The sequence below is a fragment of the Entelurus aequoreus genome, linkage group LG03 (assembly GCF_033978785.1).
Source record: "Entelurus aequoreus isolate RoL-2023_Sb linkage group LG03, RoL_Eaeq_v1.1, whole genome shotgun sequence".
In the NCBI taxonomy this organism is placed as follows: domain Eukaryota; kingdom Metazoa; phylum Chordata; class Actinopteri; order Syngnathiformes; family Syngnathidae; genus Entelurus; species Entelurus aequoreus.
Window position 1 is genome coordinate 65,165,731 of NC_084733.1, and position 17,557 is coordinate 65,183,287.

The window sequence follows — 17,557 nt, forward strand, 5'->3', positions numbered from 1 at the left end:
ACCTGGACCCGGTCCCTCATTGCGTACTTGTCCACCATTTTGTTTTGAAGGTCCACAAAATCCTGGCTGAGCTCCACGCCCACCAGCCTGGAGGCAGAGCTAAACAGGTAGCCCCCATATAGCACCGCCCCCAGCCTTGAGCCCACGTCCACCAGCGTGCGGCCGCTCAGGTCTGGCAGAACGTTCCGGAACAAGAAGGCCAGCTCCGACACGGAAAAGGAGTGCGACACGAAGTCTGCGGACACACACGGGAGACGCGGCCGTCAACGCCGCTTCCTGGCGAGCGTCGCCGTGACGACGGTGCCCACCTAAAGGCGCGGTCCTGCTGGATCCGCAGGCGAGGCAGTAGCAGCGGCTCATGCTCCCCGCCTCACACAGAGCGTCCACGCGCTCCTCGTCGTACAGGAAGGCGTCCACGTGCGCCGTCGGACGCGCCCGCTCCCGCACCTGGAACCCAGGACGCCGTCTGGGATGTCAGCACGCCTCAGTGAGTACACTCAGTTCCTGTCTAACCTTTTGTCGGACATGGCTCTCGCACGTCACCATGGCGTCCGGAGGCAAGCTGGCCCGCAACTCGTCGGCGATGCTTCGCAGGATCACCTTGTCGTTGTCCGCCACGGCATCGTCTAGCTCACCTGAAGGAGAGTGGACTTACTGGGGCGAATGACAAGTAGAACAGTAACTGATCTGAGACCCCCGTGTGATTGATGTTGTATTACTTCCCTTCACATCATTGGCCTACTCTGTGTCTGAGAGATTCGGTTCTTTTATCACCCCCTGCTGAATTCCCAACAAGGATTGTTGTGATGCCGAAGATTACCAACTATCCAAATGGGTTTCTTTTGTAATTGATGCTGTATTACTGTCTTTCCTATAGGTTGAACCAAGGTTTATGCGAGATCAAATAAATACATCTAAGACCGTATCTTTCTCTGGATGTTGCTTTACTGAACAGGACAAATTCCCATACAGTGGTATCGGTTTCGGAGCAATATCGGCATGATGTTATCGATATTTTTCAGTTCTGCAGCAAACCCTCCTTTATTGATTTGTGGTAAAATCATTCCCACAAAGTATATTGGAACACAAATGAATATTTGAGTGGTTAGAGCATAAAATCACTGCTTTCTAAATATATTTTTTATCAATATTAGAGCCATCTAGACACTCTTCAATGCAATATAGTAATGCTGCTTGAGGCGGAGCCAATCAGTGGCCACGATACTCAACAATGCGCTCTGATTGGTTTGATCCCATCTCCTGGCCAATACTACTCTAGTGTTGATATCTTTATTTCCTATAGCCATTTTTGTGCTTAAAATACTTAATTAATACTTAAAGTGTGCAGAATATGGGAAAATAAATAATGTTGCAATAATCGCAAACTTTGAAGCGCAATATGGCGAGGGATGACTATTCTTTCACACACAGTTATTGTTTTATATTTACATATTGTTGGATTACCAAAGAAAAAACATCCATGTTTTATTCTTATTATTGTGACGATTAGCAAATTAGAAGCAAAATATTTCAGGTAAAAAGTATTGATATCAGTATCAACATCAGTGTCGTTACTTGGTAGAAAAAAATGGCGCTTGAAGGCCTACAACGTTACAAATGTTTCCTCACCAGATGTTCTGACCCACTCAATGAGTTTTGGGACGTCTGAAGGCTGGACTTTGTTCACAAGCAGCAGAAGTTGATGTTTGGCTTCATGGAAGTCCATCTTGTCTTCCTTGCGCTGCGCCCCACTCCTCGGTGGGCTCTTTTAAGGTGGATCCTCTTTTCAGCCAAAAAAAAGAAAAGGTACGACACCAAAAGTAACCCAGATGCCCACACAACGTATGCGAGTTTATGCAGTACATCATATGTAGTTAAATGAAGTGTAATATATAGTACTATACAGTATTTATACATCAATAAATGTAATCACACGCTCGCAAATACTGGTACGACCTTAAGAATTGAAGCCGGAAACCGGAAGTGCTTTTATTTCGCCCCAACTATGTTTTTCGGTCAGATAATGTGTAATAATATACAGTAAAGTAATATATGGTTATAAACAGTAGTTAAACATTAATTTGCGTAATTGCACCCTTGCAAATACTGGCACGACCTTAAGAATTGAAGCCTGAAAAGGGAAATGTCTTTTCCCTATCCAATTTTTCTCGGTCAGATGATGCCTCAAAACAATTTTGTATCCGAGCATGCAGTTTAATAAAGTGTTATTACTTGTGATTTTATTTTGTTGATTAAAAAAAAAAGTTGTTGCGAAGTTTGATTGTAGATGGTGTAGGTTCAGTCGTTGGGGGCGCTGTGGCCCACATCGCGCTGTTTTTGCAGACAGAAGAAGACAACCCGGAAATAAATATTTTGGCGCTTTGAGCAAATTTTCTAAACTTCTCAACTCGGGAAGATTTTGAACTGTTTTGTTTTTAACGGTAAGTCGCTTGTTGTTCTTGTTTGCGTAGCTCTCTTAAAGCTGTGTGTTTTTAAGACAAAGCTTGTGTCGAATTTGACATACGAAGCTGCGGACAGATAAAAATATGGAATGTGATTGTAGCGTTACACGTGATGACGTCATCATCGTTAGTATTATTATTAATATTTGTGTTATTATTACCCGGGTGTGTGACACGTTTTGTTTGTGCTCCAGCAGTTTTTGTCATGATTGATTGACCTTTAGCTTGCTTTAGTAAAACTCGCATCATTATCCATCCATTTTCTACTACTTGTCCCTCCAATAGTGGGTATATTTATTGATATGTAAACGCTGTTGACCGTTAACAATGAAGGAACAGTGACACCGAGGTTAAAGTTATTAAAGGTTGTTTTGGGTCTCTATTACAAAGTTTGTTGTTTTTACCCTGAATGTATGTCACTGAATAGTTTTGCTTTTAAATGTTTTTACATCAAATTATGCAGAACATTTCATTCAATAAAAAGTTGTGAGCAAAATGTGTTTAAAAAATATTTGTTGAAATCCAATGTTTTTAAATCCAGTGTGTGTTAAAAATCGTTGTACAGTATAAGAATTCAGTGTTCTAAAAATTCAGTTTATAAATATGTGTTCTCAAGACTAACTTCCATAAATTAAGACTGCACCAATCTATCTTGTCCCAGAACCAGCCAATGAGGTGCTTCAGTCTTAAAGGGGAACTGCACTTTTTTGGAATGTTGCCTGTTGTTCACAATCTTTATGAGAGACAAGAAGAAAACATTTTTGTTTTGTTTGCATTCTAACATGTAAAAATGGTCTTGTTCTTGGTGGCTAGCAATGCAGCTAATGTTAGCAATCAATTATATCGCTAAATCATTTAGAAAAAGCATTCAACAATACTTCATTTACGTTCTGTAACCTGTATAATAACCAAACTGTAGCAACATTGTTATTGTAAGACGGAACTCTTATTCTAGTGTAGAAACACATCGGCATGCTACGGTATTAGCCGTAGAAGCTACATACGGAAAGAGATAAGCTTGCACGAATCGCGTTTGAGATTGTAATGTACAACACTGTGATAGGACACCAATCTGTACTGAGTGAAAAACATGAACAATCGTATTACAGTATCTGTAAAGTAGTATTTCATGTTTTGTTTGTACACAGCTAGCCAGACAGTGTACTGTAGGTGTAACAACACACATGATGTGCTGCGTGTGTCACGATCGATATAAAGTGTGACTCACTCCATGGCCTGTTTGGTCCCGCTGGCATGGGATGTTTTTTCCAGTTTATTTGGGTAAGCACTCCATTTATGTCAAAATAGCTTGGCTTCAAATTCCACATTTTACAGCGTCGAAGTCACTTTCACCTCACTCTCTCGGCTTCCGTCTGCTCCAACGTCTCATTCTTCCTTTGTGTGTGTTTCTGGAAGCAGCAGTTCATCCTCAGTATATTCAGCTTAAAAAAGATAAGATTGTGAACCTTCATTCGTCCATAAATAGTCGTCTTCGTTGTAATTATGGCAGACTTGGTACCAGACAACACACACACATTTCTTTACGGAAGTCAGACGTGCGTTGCTATGGAAATGGAAATAAATGCACGGAAGAAATCAGTCCCAGCATTGATTAAAATGATCTAAATATGGTAAATATTGTACATATTGTTATGAAGGTGTATGTTACTACATTATTTATTTATTTATATATATATATATATATATATATATATATATATATATATATATATATATATATATATATATATATATATATATATATATATATATATATATATATGTATGTATGTATGTAAATATGTGTGTGTATGTAAATATGTGTGTGTATGTATAAGTATATACAGTATATATATACACAGTATATATACTTGCAGTGTGTATATTGTACATATTACATATTGTTATGAAGGTGTCTGTCACTACATTCTATATACAGTATACTGTACTTGCAGTGTGTGTATATAGCTATGAAGGTGTCTGTTGATTAAACGTCTTCTTTGCACACAGATGCCTCAAGAGGGCGTGTCTCCGTTCACCGTCACATCAGCCGCCAGTCTGGTGTCGAAATGCGTGTCCAGTGGCGCAGTGACTCAGGTCAGCGTGTTGCTCTAAAAAAACTCTACATCATCTTCTACAGCACAACTTTCAAACTCAAAGCATGGGGGCCAGATCTGGCCCGCCACATCATTTATGGTGGCCCACCACATTAAATAACGTGACTCTCCACATCATTTATTGTGACCCTCCACATAATTTATGGTGGCTCGCTACATCATTTGTGGTGACCTTCCACGTTATTTAAGGTGGCTCGCTATGTTGTTTATGTGGCCTGGCACATCATTTATGGCGACCCGCCACGTCATTTAAGGTGGCTCGCTATGTTGTTTATAGTGGCCCGGCACATCATTTATGGCGACCCGCCACGTCATTTATGGCGACCCGCCACGTCATTTATGGCGAACCGCCACGTCATTTATGGCGACCCGCCACGTCATTTATGGCGACCCGCCACGTCATATATGGCGACCCGCCACGTCATATATGGCGACCCGCCACGTCATATATGGCGACCCGCCACGTCATTTATGGCGACCCGCCACGTCATTTATGTCGACCCGCCACGTCATATATGGCGACCTGCCACATCATTTATTGTGACCCGCCACGTCATTTATGGTGGCCCGCCACATCATTTATGGTGGCCATAATGCGATGTGGTCCTCAATGAAAACCAGTTTGACACCCCTGTTCTAAATCATCAAACGCTGGCTTTCAGGAAGAGCTTGACTCCGCCTACTCACAGCCCAACTCCGCCTTCTCCTCCCAACTGCGTGACGCCGAGCAGCGAATCAGAATGCAGAAGGAGCTGGATCAGGTGAGCTGCCGCCTGTGGTTGGTAGAACGCGGTCCGAGCTTTGATGATGTCACAAACCCTACGTCCTGCAGCTGCAGCTAGAGACAGAGCTACTGAGGGTGGAGAAGTCGAGCGCTGATGTCACACATCCAGCCTGCCTTGGTGAAACACACACACACACACACCAGCCTGCCTTGGTGACACACACACACACACCAGCCTGCCTTGGTGACACACACACTGAACAAGACTAACTTCTTTTCAGCCACAAGGTTCCAGACGTTGCAGACGTTCTGCACTCATCTCCAGGACGTCCTGAAGGACCAAAACCGTCTGAGGCATCGTCTCATGAGGCCGCCGGCCCGCACCAGCCTGCCGGTCCGAGCCCACCTGCACAGGTACCGAGTGTCGTCTGTTTCGCTTTAGGCAAAAGTGGCAAGGAGGGCCCCAAAGACGGCGTGTGCTCCGTGTGGCGCAGGTCCGTGGTGAACGTGGTCTACGCACTGCTGGACTTCGTGGAGAGGCTGGATGAGAAGACGAGCGCCGTCGCAAGGCGCCCGGCGGTGGCGGGCGACCTGGCTCGGCTGGTGAGTCACATGACCACGGTACATCACCGTGGCGACCTCGTTTAAAACTCTCTCTCTCTGGGCCAGAACTCCTCTCTCGCCCAGCTGTTAGCCCTGGTGGCGGAAGCTGAGACGTTAGCCAATCAGCTTCTTCAGTGGAAGGACGTCCACAGCAGCCTGATGAGTGACAGCTTGACCCCGCCCCCTTCATCACATGTCACATGCAAGCCTAACCTTTCACCTTGCTTTATATAAAAGACCAGACGCAGCCGCCACGCTAGTAACGTGTCTACATTTGGAATATTATTAATAAATGATCATTTCTTTGTTGTCCATGTCCAATCATGTGTTGTTTACGGTCACCATCTTGGAAGGGGCGGGACTAAGTTGAGTGCAATGTAAATAGACAGCTGATGCAAGTAAATAGTACATTTCACCAAACTTTCATTTGGAGAGCAGCTGCAAATGTAATGTATACATTAAAGTCCTGCTAGCTTGACTTTGATGTCGCATTTTGTACCAGCATTTGCAATACAGCTGTTGTAAATATCAAGAAGCTAAGATGCTAAATATCCGTCACACGTTCATTAAACATTTAAAATGAATGTGTACTCTGTAATAATCAATGATAGTTAAATATTGTTGATAAAACAGTTGGAGCCTTTAGCCTGCTATCTGTTGGGATTTGGCATTCCTCCATTGTGTTTACATGAGTCAAAAGAGACAAGCGGTAGAAAATTGATGGATAATTATTCATACTTGCTTGCTGCCATCAAACATTTAACTTTGTGTTCATCTCAGGAAAAGCTCAGCTTGTAAGGGCAGAAGCTAATGCCAACATAGCCATGCGAGGCGCCGCGATTTTGGCACTATAACACCGTACATGTATGCTGTGTTTATTACTACAAGGTACAGTTTTTTGATGCTTTAATATTGAGTACTTGAGCATTGTTACCGATATATATTTGACCAGTTTCTTTTCAAAGTACAGTCTGGTCGTTGCGTAGCCAATATCGTGTGTCGTCACACTCATGAACTCTATGATGCTTAAATGATGCCTTCATGGTAACTCGGAAATGAGACAATCAGTTCGAATCCCGATTAAATAAATGTACATCAAAACTATGCTCACGTTGGGTTTGTTCCTGAAAGTGTGACGAAAATATTTTTGTATCAAAGTGACGACAAAAACAATCGATAATCGAGTTTATTTTTGACAGATAAAACCGGGATGGTTTGATTCCGATAGTTCCTGAACGCAGCATCATCATCCTTCATCATCGTCTGCCGAGCAGCGCCATTGTGTCTTCTTTCTTTCCCTGGCGAGCTTTACTAAATTACCACTGCGCCATTATGGACATGGATAAGGATCAGGAACAGGACCAGGCAGGTGTGGAGCTGCAACCTGCGGCGAACAAAGACGTCCCGCCGGGCTTAGCCGAGCCTCAGCGCCAACAGGCTGCGGATGCTGATGCGACGGAGGCCGATGTGAGCGAGGTGGTTCTGGACCAGGAGGACCCGGGGGACCAGGAGGACCAGGAGAAGCAACCCATGACCGCAGGAGGAGAGGCTGCTGAAGCCGGCGAGGCTGTTGCCCCTGAGGGGGAGAAGAACGGCTTTGTGAAGGTGAAGATGGAGGAGGAGGAGGAGAAGTTCACCGGTCTCAACAAGGAGGAGCTGCTGCGAGTGGCGGGAACACCTGGGTAAGGAGAGGCGGGGCAATGATTGATTGATGACGTCATACGCTTGGGTAAGAAAAGGCGGGGCAATCATTCATTGATGACGACACAAACGAGCCTCATTACCTTGATTGATGATTGTATTGGCGCCCTCTGCTGGCCAACCAGGGAAGAGTTCTCAGACCGTTTGCCTCCCAGGTGGGTGCGCACACGCTGGGCGCTGCTGGTCCTGTTCTGGCTGGGCTGGTTAGGCATGCTGGGCGGGGCCGTGCTCATCATCCTGCAGGCGCCACGCTGCCGGGACTTGCCCGCCACCTACTGGTGGAACCAGGGACCGCTCTACCAGGTGGCACGGGTGCAGTCCTTCACGGACGCCGGCAACCTCCAAGGTGAGTCCGCCGAGTGAGGGAGGAACCGCAGTCGGCGCTCACCGTCCCTCCCCCGTGTTCCCGCCAGGTGTGCGCAGCAAGGTGGACGCCCTGTCTCGGCTCGGGGTCAAGAGTCTGGTGATCGGCCCTGTGCATGTGGCACCGCCGGACGACGCCATGGGTCTGAGCTTTGAGGAGATCTCGCCCGACGCCGGCAGCTTGGAGCAGCTAAAGGAGCTGTTGCACGCCACGCACAGGAAGGGTGAGCACAGGCATTGCTGTGGTGATGGTGATTGTTGTGGTGGTGGTGATTGTTGTTGTGGTGATGGCAATTGTTGTTGTGATTGTTGTGATGATAGTGATTGTTGTGGTGATGGTGATTGTTGTGGTGATGTTGATTGTTGTGATGATGGTGACTGTTGTGGTGATTGTGATTGTTGGGATTGTTGTGATGATGGTGATTGTTGTGATGATGGTGACTGTTGTGGTGATTGTGATTGTTGGGATTGTTGTGATGATGGTGATTGTTGTGAGGATGGTAACTGTTGTGATGATGGTGATTGTTGTGGTGATGGTGATCATTGTAATGATGATGATGATGATGATGATGATGAGGGCAGCAATTAAGTTCTGTTGCTCTCAGGCATGATGGTGGTTCTTGACCTGACACCAAACTACCAAGGATCTACTGGCGCCTGGTTCTCCAACGGCACTGTGACCGTGGTCGCAGAGAAGCTGAAGGTGAGCAATGCAGCATGCAGGGAGCGCCACCGCCTCTGACTGTGTGTGTATGTGTTTGCGTGCGTGCGTGTGTGTCAGTCTGCACTGGTGTTCTGGTTCGACCAAGGCGTGGACGGCGTGCAGCTGTCTGAGGTGGAGCGTGTGGCCGCCATGGTTCCATCCTTGTGGGCTGACATCCGGGCCATCGTCCAAAACGGGACCAACGAGCGTCCCACTAAGAGGTCAGACAGTTTGTCCGTCACCAGACTTTTATTTTGAAAGTTGAAACACAATGATTGCGCCTTCCTTTCCGTCTGGCAGAGTTCTGATTGGCGTGACTGAACGCCACTCGGCCCCCGACGTGTCCGACCTACTGTCCTCCACAGGTGTGGACCTGCTGACGTCCAGGCTCCTCCTACCCTCGGACCCTGCAGAGTACGCCCAGTCCATTTGGAGCTTATACTCCGCCCACGCTCAGAGCCGGCTGGCGTGGAATGTGGGGGGGCGGAGCCAGGGGCACCTGGCCTCGCTGGTGGGCCCGGCACTGCTACAACTGTACCAGGTCCTCCTATTCACGCTCCCTGGCACACCTGTGGTCAACTATGGAGACGAGATCGGCCTGACAGACCAAGTGAGTGCGGGGGGCCTGAGCTTAGCATCCAGCTACAGCATGCGTCATGTGACCTCAGGAAGATCATGTGACCTCACGTGTCCTTATGACACCTGCACTCTTTTTTTAAGGACTCAACGTTTCCCACAATGCTTTGGGACTCAGACGAAGAACTTAACGGGACCCTGCAGGTAAATGATCATGATTGTTGTGCTGATGGTGATTGTTGTGGTGATGGTGATTGTTGTGGTGATGGTGATTGTTGGGATGATAGTGATTGTTGTGATGATGGTGATTGTTGTGGTGATGGTGATTGTTGGGATGATAGTGATTGTTGTGATGATGGTGATTGTTGTGGTGATGGTGATGATGGTGATTGTTGTGGTGATGGTGATTGTTGTGGTGATGAAGATTGTTGTGATGATGGTGATGGGTAATATTGTTACAATGTTGTTATGAAGATGATGATAATAATGATAATTGTTATGATGATGATGATGATGAAGAATGATTATAATGATGATCATTAATGGTTATGATGTTGATTGTTATGAGGATGATGATGATGATAATCATTATTGGTTATGATGATGACGATTGTTATAATGATGATGATGATAATCATTAATGGTTATGATGTTGATTGTTAGGATGATGATGATAATGATTGTTAGGATGATGTTGATGATTGTTATGATGATAATCCTTAATCGTTATGATGATGATGTTGATGATGATGATGATAATCATTAATGGTTATGATGATGATGATGATAATCATTGATGGTTATGATGATGACGATTGTTATGATGATGATGATTGTTATGATGATGATAATGATGATGACGATTGTTATGATGATTGTTACAATGTTAATTTTTATTATGTTTATTGTTATGAAGGTGAAGATAGTTATGATGATGATGATGATTATAATGATGATGATGATTGTTGTGATGATGATGTTGATTGTTATTATGTTGATTGTTAGGATGATGATGATGATGAATGATATGATGCATGGGATGGTGATGACTGTTACAATGTTGTTATGATGATGATGATCAATCAATCAATGTTTATTTATATAGCCCTAAATCACAAGTGTCTCAAAGGGCTGTACAAGCCACAACGACATCCTCGGTACAGAGCCACACATACCGGCAAGGAAAACTCACCCCAGTGGGACGTCAATGTGAATGACTATGAGAAACCTTGGAGAGGACCGCATATGTGGGTAACCCCCCCCCTCTAGGGGAGACCGAAAGCAATGGATGTCGAGTGGGTCTGACATAATATTGTGAAAGTCCAACACATCAGCGAAAGTCCAGTCCATAGTGGGGCCAGCAGGAACCATCCCGAGCGGAGACGAGTCAGCAGCGTAGAGATGTCCCCATCTGATGGACAGGCTAGCGGTCCACCCCGGGTTGGGAGCAGAGTAGAAAAGAAAAGAAAAGAAACGGCAGATCAACTGGTCTAAAAAGGGAGTCTATTTAAAGACTAGAGTATACAAATGAGTTTTAAGATGAGACTTAAATGCTTCTACTGAGGTAGCATCTCTAACTTTTACCGGGAGGGCATTGATGATTGTTATGATGATGATGATGATAATGATGATGACTATTATGACGTTGATTGTTAGGATGATGACGATATGATGTGATCATTGTTATGATGTTGATTGTTAGGATGATGATAATTGTTATGATGGTGATTATTGTTATGATGTTGATTGTTAGGATGATGGTGATGATTGTTATGATGAATGTGATGGTGATTATTGTTACGATGTTGTTACGATGTTGTTATGATGATGTTGATGATTATAATGATGTTGATTGTTAGGATGATGATTATGATGATGATCATGATTGTTATAATGAGGATGAGGATGATGATTGTTATGGTGATGATGATTGTTATGATGATGATTAGAATGATGATCAGATTGTTATGATGATGATGATTATGATGACGATCATGATCGTTATGATGAGGATGATGATGATGATTGTTATGATGAGAATGATGATGATGATTGTTATGATGATGATGATGATTAATGTGATTGTTATTATGATGATGATGATGATTTTTATGATGATGATGAATGTGATTGTTATGATGATGATGATGATGATTGTTATGATAATGATGATTGTTATGATGATGATCATGATTGTTTTGATGATGATGATGATTGTTATGATAATGATGATTGTTATGATGAGAATGATGATGATGATTGTTATGATGAGAATGATGATGATTGTTATGATGATGGTGATGATTGTTATGATGAGGATGATGATTGTTATGATGATGATGATGATTGTTATGATAATGACGCTAATGATAGTGATGATTGTTATGATGATGATGGTTGTTGTGATGATGATGATTGTTAAGATGACGATAATGATGATTATTATGATGATGATTGCTGTGATGATGACTATTGTTATGATGATGATGATTGTTATTATGATGTTGATGATTGTTGTGAGGATGGTGAAGATTGTTATGATGATAATTGTTATGATGATGATAATGATAGTGATGATTGTTATGATGATGATTATGATTGTTGTGATGATGATGGTTGCTGTGATGATGATAATGATAGAGATGATTGTTATAGTGATGATCATGATTGTTCTGATGATGATGATGTAATGACTGTTATGCTGATGTTATGATGAACATGAATGTTATGATGATGATGATGTTGACTGTAATGATGATGATTATGATTGTTATGATGATGATTATGATGATGATTGTTATGATGATGATCATGATTGTTATGATGATGATGATTGTTATGATGATGGTTGTTATGATGATGATGATGATTGTTAAAATAATTACGATGATCATGATTGTTATGATTATGATGATGATCCTGATTTTTTTATGATGATGATGATGATTGTTATGATGAGGATGATGATTATGATGATCATGATTGTTATGATGATGATTATGTGTATGATGATGATCATAATTGTTATGATGAGGATGATGATGATGATTGCTACGATGATAATGCTGCTGATGATGACGATTGTTATGATGATGATGATAAATATTGTTATGATGATGATTTTTATTGTTATGATGATGATGATGATCTTGTATGTTATGATGATGATTGTTATGATGAGGATGAGGATGATGATTGTTATGGTGATGATGATGATTGTTATGATGATATTAGGATGATGACCATGATTGTTATGATGATGATGATTGTTATGATGATGATGATCATGATTGTTATGATGAGGATGATGTGTGTTATGATGAGAATGATGATGATTGTTATGACTTAGCCTTGTCTTGGTTTAACTCTTATCTTACTGACAGGATGCAGTGTGTCTCCCATAACAATGTGACCTCGGACTATGTTAAGGTAACGTGCGGAGTTCCTCAGGGTTCGGTTCTTGGCCCTGCACTCTTTAGTATTTACATGCTGCCGCTAGGTGACATCATACGCAAATACGGTGTTAGCTTTCACTGTTATGCTGATGACACCCAACTCTACATGCCCCTAAAGCTGACCAACACGCCGGATTGTAGTCAGCTGGAGGCGTGTCTTAATGAAATTAAACAATGGATGTCCGCTAACTTTTTGCAACTCAACGCTAAGAAAACGGAAATGCTGATTATCGGTCCTGCTCAACACCGACATCTATTTAATAATACCACCTTAACATTTGACAACCAAACAATTAAACAAGGTGTCTCTGTAAAGAATCTGGGTATTATCTTCGACCCAACTCTCTCGTTTGAGTCACACATTAAGAGTGTTACTAAAACGGCCTTCTTTCATCTCCGTAATATCGCTAAAATTCGTCCCATTTTGTCCACAAGCGATGCTGAGATCATTATCCATGTGTTCGTTACATCTCGTCTCGATTACTGTAACGTTTTATTTTCGGGCCTCCCTATGTCTAGCATTAAAAGATTACAGGTGGTACAAAATGCGGCTGCTAGACTTTTGACAAAAACAAGAAAGTTTGATCATATTACGCCTATACTGGCTCACTTGCACTGGCTTCCTGTGCACCTAAGATGCGACTTCAAGGTTTTACTACTTACGTATAAAATACTACACGGTCAAGCTCCTGCCTATCTTGCTGATTGTATTGTACCATATGTCCCGGCAAGAAATCTGCGTTCAAAGAACTCCGGCTTATTAGTGATTCCCAGAGCCCAAAAAAAGTCTGCGGGCTATAGAGCGTTTTCTATTCGGGCTCCAATACTATGGAATGCCCTCCCGGTAAAAGTTAGAGATGCTACCTCAGTAGAAGCATTTAAGTCTCATCTTAAAACTCATTTGTATACTCTAGCCTTTAAATAGACTCTCTTTTTAGACCAGTTGATCTGCCGTTTCTTTTCTTTTCTTTTCTACTCTGCTCCCAACCCGGGGTGGACCGCTAGCCTGTCCATCAGATGGGGACATCTCTACGCTGCTGCCCCGTCTCCACTCGGGATGGTTCCTGCTGGCCCCACTATGGACTGGACTTTCGCTGATGTGTTGGACTTTCACAATATTATGTCAGACCCACTCGACATCCATTGCTTTCGGTCTCCCCTAGAGGGGGGGGGGGGGTTACCCACATATGCGGTCCTCTCCAAGGTTTCTCATAGTCATTCACATTGACGTCCCACTGGGGTGAGTTTTCCTTGCCCGTATGTGGGCTCTGTACCGAGGATGTCGTTGTGGCTTGTACAGCCCTTTGAGACACTTGTGATTTAGGGCTATATAAATAAACATTGATTGATTGATTGATTGATTGATGATGATGAATGTGATTTGTTATGATGATGATGATTGTTATAATGATGATGATTGTTATGATGATGATGATGATAATGTTGATGATCATGATTGTTATAATGATGATAATTGTTATGATGATGATTGTTATGATGATGATTTTGATGATGATCATGATTGTTATGATGATCAATGATCATGATTGTTATGTTGATCATGATTGTTATGATGATGATGATGATTGTTATGATAATGATGATGATGATGGTTTTTTATGATGAGAATGATGATTGTTATGATGATGATGATGACGATGATGATTGTTATGATGAGGATGATGATTGTTGTGGTGATGATGATGTTGTTATGATGATGATTAGGATGATGATCATGATTTTTATGATGATGATTGTTATGATGATGATTATGATGATGATCATGATTGTTATGATGATGATGATTGTTATGATGATGACCATGATTGCTATGATGAGGATGAGGATTGTTATGATGAGAATGATGATGATGATTATTGTTATGATGATGATGATGATGAATGTGATTGTTATGATGATGATGGTTGTTATAGTGATGATGATGACTGTGATGATGATGATGATTGTTATGATGAGGATGGTGATGATGATGATTGTTATGATGAGAATGATGATGAAAATACTGCTGCTGATGATGATGATTATGATGATAAATGTGATTGTTATGATGATGATTATCATGATTGTTATGATGATGATGATTATTATGATGATAATGATTGTTATGATGATGATGATCATGATTGTTATGATGATGATGATTGTTATGAGGATGATGATTGTTATGATGATGATGTTTGTTATGATGATGATGATCATGATATGATGATGATGATTGTTATGATTATGATGATGATCATACATTTTTATGATGATGATGATTGTTATGATGATGATGATTGTTATGATGATGATGAGTGTTATGATGATCATTATGATGATGATAATGATTGTTATGATGATGATTGTTATGATGATGGTCCTGATTGTTATGATGATCATGATTGTTATGATAATGATGATGATGATGATTGTTATGATGAGAATGATTATGATGATGATTGCCATGATGATGATGATGATGATTGTTATGATGAGGATGAGGATTGTTATGGTGATGATGATGATTGTTATGATTATGATTAGGATGATGATCATGATTGTTTTGATGATGATTGTTATGATGATTATGATGATGATGATCATGATTGTTATGATGAGGATGATGGTTGTTATGATGAGAATGATGATGAATGTGATTGTTATGATGATGATGATTGTTTTGATGATGATGATTGTTATGATAATGATGATTGTTATGATGACAATGATGATGATGATGATTGCTATGATGATGATGATTGTTATGATGAGGATGATTATTGTTATGGTGATGATGATTGTTATATAATACAATAGAAAGTACTTTATTGATCCCTGGGGGAAATTCAGCAATGATAATGATTATTATTATTATGATGATATTAGGATGATGATCATGATTGTTCTGATGATAATGATGATGATTGTTATGATTATGATGATGATAATGATTGTTATGATGATTATGATGATGATCATAATTGTTATGATGATGATGATTGTTATAATGATGATGATGAATGTGATTGTTATGATGATGATGATTGTTATAATGATGATGATGATGATTGTTATGATGATGATGATTGTTATGAGGATGATTATGATGATGATCATGATTGTTATGATGATGATTGTTATGAGGATGATGATGATTGTTATGATGATGATGATTATGTTGATGATCATGATTGTTATGATGAGAATGATTATGATGGTGATGAGGATTATTATGAGGATTGTTTAATGATGATGATGATGAATGTGATTGTTATGATGATAATGATTATGATGAGGATTGTGATGATGATGATAAATGTGATTATTATGATGATGATTGTTATGATGGTGATGACGATGTCCCACAGGAGGAGCGAGAGCGCCGCATGTCTAGTCGCAGTTTCTTCCGCCGTCTGAGCGAGCTGCGTGTGAAAGAGCGCTCCCTGCTGGTGGGAGACTTGGTGCCGCTCTTCAACTCCTCGTCCTCGCTGGCGTACATGCGTGTCTGGGACCAGAGCGCACGTTACCTAGTCGCCATCAACTGGGCCGAGCAGGAGGCGGAGCTGGAGTTGAAACACCACGCCCTGCCCCCGCAGGCCGACGTGGTCCTCGCCACCAACGCGACGGCCGACGACCGCGTGGACCTGGCCAGGCTGCGTGTGGGCGCCAGGGAGGCGCTGCTCCTCAAGTTTCCCTACGCCGGCTAGAACCATTGTTGTCATTGTTAGCGTGTTAGCTGTGTCAAAGTAACAGGAAATAAACATGTCCGCTGACTTCTTTTCTCATGCATTTGGCTCCGCCCACTCGCCAATGAAACCAAGCAAGTGAATTAGTTTTATTGCCGACTCCTCACTTTATCACTCGTTCATCTACTATCATCTATATTGCATACTAGCAGCCTAATGTAGCATGTATGCTAGTAACCAGCATCTATTAAGGTTGTTCTCGTCACCCAGCATTACCATGGAAACATCAGTACAGTCCACCAGGTGGCAGCACATAAACTTCAATCCTTCAATTGTCATTTTCCTCATAATCACACAATAAATCTGCAGATGAATGTCACGAGGCCCACCACAAGGGGGCGCATGTGAGCTGCAGGTGCTTGTTGCCGCCATCTTTCCACGTCGAGGAAAAGGCGACTTTGACGACAAAGTACAGGGAGAAGTAGAAATAAAGGCAAGAACACAAATACTGTACTTTCATGAAAGAAAGAAATACATGTGATTAAAATTTTTAAAATATTCTGGAATTCCTTAATTATTCACCTAAAAAAGGAAAATGTATAACAAAACGATTGTAAAGAATAAGTCAGTGCCTCAGCAACTGTGATGAATAATAACACAATTACGGAATAGATAGATGTATGTGTACAATACATATATACATACATACAATAGATGAATACGATACATTGATATATATAGATAGATACTGTAGATAGATAAATACATTAGATAAATATACATAGATACAATACATATATAAATAGATTCAATAGATAAATACAATAAATAAATATTAATACATAAATACATAGATACATAAATATAGATACTGTATATAAATACGATGAATAAATATAGATAGATTTATTAAATAAATATAGATAAATGCTAGGGCTGCGAATCTTTGGGTGTCCCACGATTTGATTCAATATAGATTCTTGGGGTCACGATTCGATTATAAATCGATTTTTTTTTCTGATTCAACGCAATTCTCGATTCAAAGACGATATTTTTCCGATTCAAAACAATTCTCTATTCATTCAATACATAGGATTTCAGCAGGATCTACCCCAGTCTGCTGACATGCAAGCAGAGTAGTAGATTTTTGTAAAAAGCTTTTAT

At 41.4% G+C, this 17,557-nt stretch overlaps 3 protein-coding genes across 4 annotated transcripts in view; 2 read left to right on the forward strand and 1 right to left on the reverse strand.

Moving 5' to 3' along the window:
- The window catches only part of zgc:109986 (uncharacterized protein LOC553566 homolog), a 2,395-nt gene extending 611 nt beyond the window's left edge, over window positions 1-1,784 (reverse strand). Inside the window, exons 1-4 of the mRNA XM_062040616.1 lie at window positions 1,630-1,784; window positions 514-635; window positions 309-447; window positions 3-235 (exon numbers count right to left, since the gene is read on the reverse strand). Of these exons, the coding sequence (XP_061896600.1) occupies window positions 3-235; window positions 309-447; window positions 514-635; window positions 1,630-1,726 (591 nt within the window). The 5' untranslated portion in view covers window positions 1,727-1,784. The remainder of the gene's footprint in view (window positions 1-2; window positions 236-308; window positions 448-513; window positions 636-1,629) is intronic.
- A 525-nt stretch (window positions 1,785-2,309) lies between these two features.
- Window positions 2,310-6,215, forward strand: haus2 (HAUS augmin like complex subunit 2). The gene is made up of 7 exons (XM_062042420.1): window positions 2,310-2,441; window positions 4,473-4,559; window positions 5,242-5,340; window positions 5,412-5,481; window positions 5,585-5,717; window positions 5,798-5,906; window positions 5,973-6,215. Exons 2-7 carry the CDS (start codon window positions 4,473-4,475, stop codon window positions 6,138-6,140), a joined length of 666 nt encoding a protein of 221 aa, XP_061898404.1. The 5' UTR covers window positions 2,310-2,441; the 3' UTR covers window positions 6,141-6,215.
- An 887-nt stretch (window positions 6,216-7,102) lies between these two features.
- Window positions 7,103-16,925, forward strand: LOC133646719 (amino acid transporter heavy chain SLC3A2-like). 2 transcript variants are annotated; one of them, XM_062042418.1, is made up of 8 exons: window positions 7,103-7,588; window positions 7,733-7,953; window positions 8,021-8,194; window positions 8,576-8,673; window positions 8,752-8,894; window positions 8,974-9,283; window positions 9,394-9,453; window positions 16,076-16,925. In XM_062042418.1, exons 1-8 carry the CDS (start codon window positions 7,239-7,241, stop codon window positions 16,412-16,414), a joined length of 1,695 nt encoding a protein of 564 aa, XP_061898402.1. In that variant the 5' UTR covers window positions 7,103-7,238; the 3' UTR covers window positions 16,415-16,925. The 2 variants fall into 2 exon arrangements, with proteins under 2 accessions (XP_061898402.1, XP_061898403.1); XM_062042419.1 differs by having other exon boundaries at window positions 7,106-7,588; window positions 7,763-7,953.
- The last annotated feature ends 632 nt before the right edge of the window (window positions 16,926-17,557 follow it).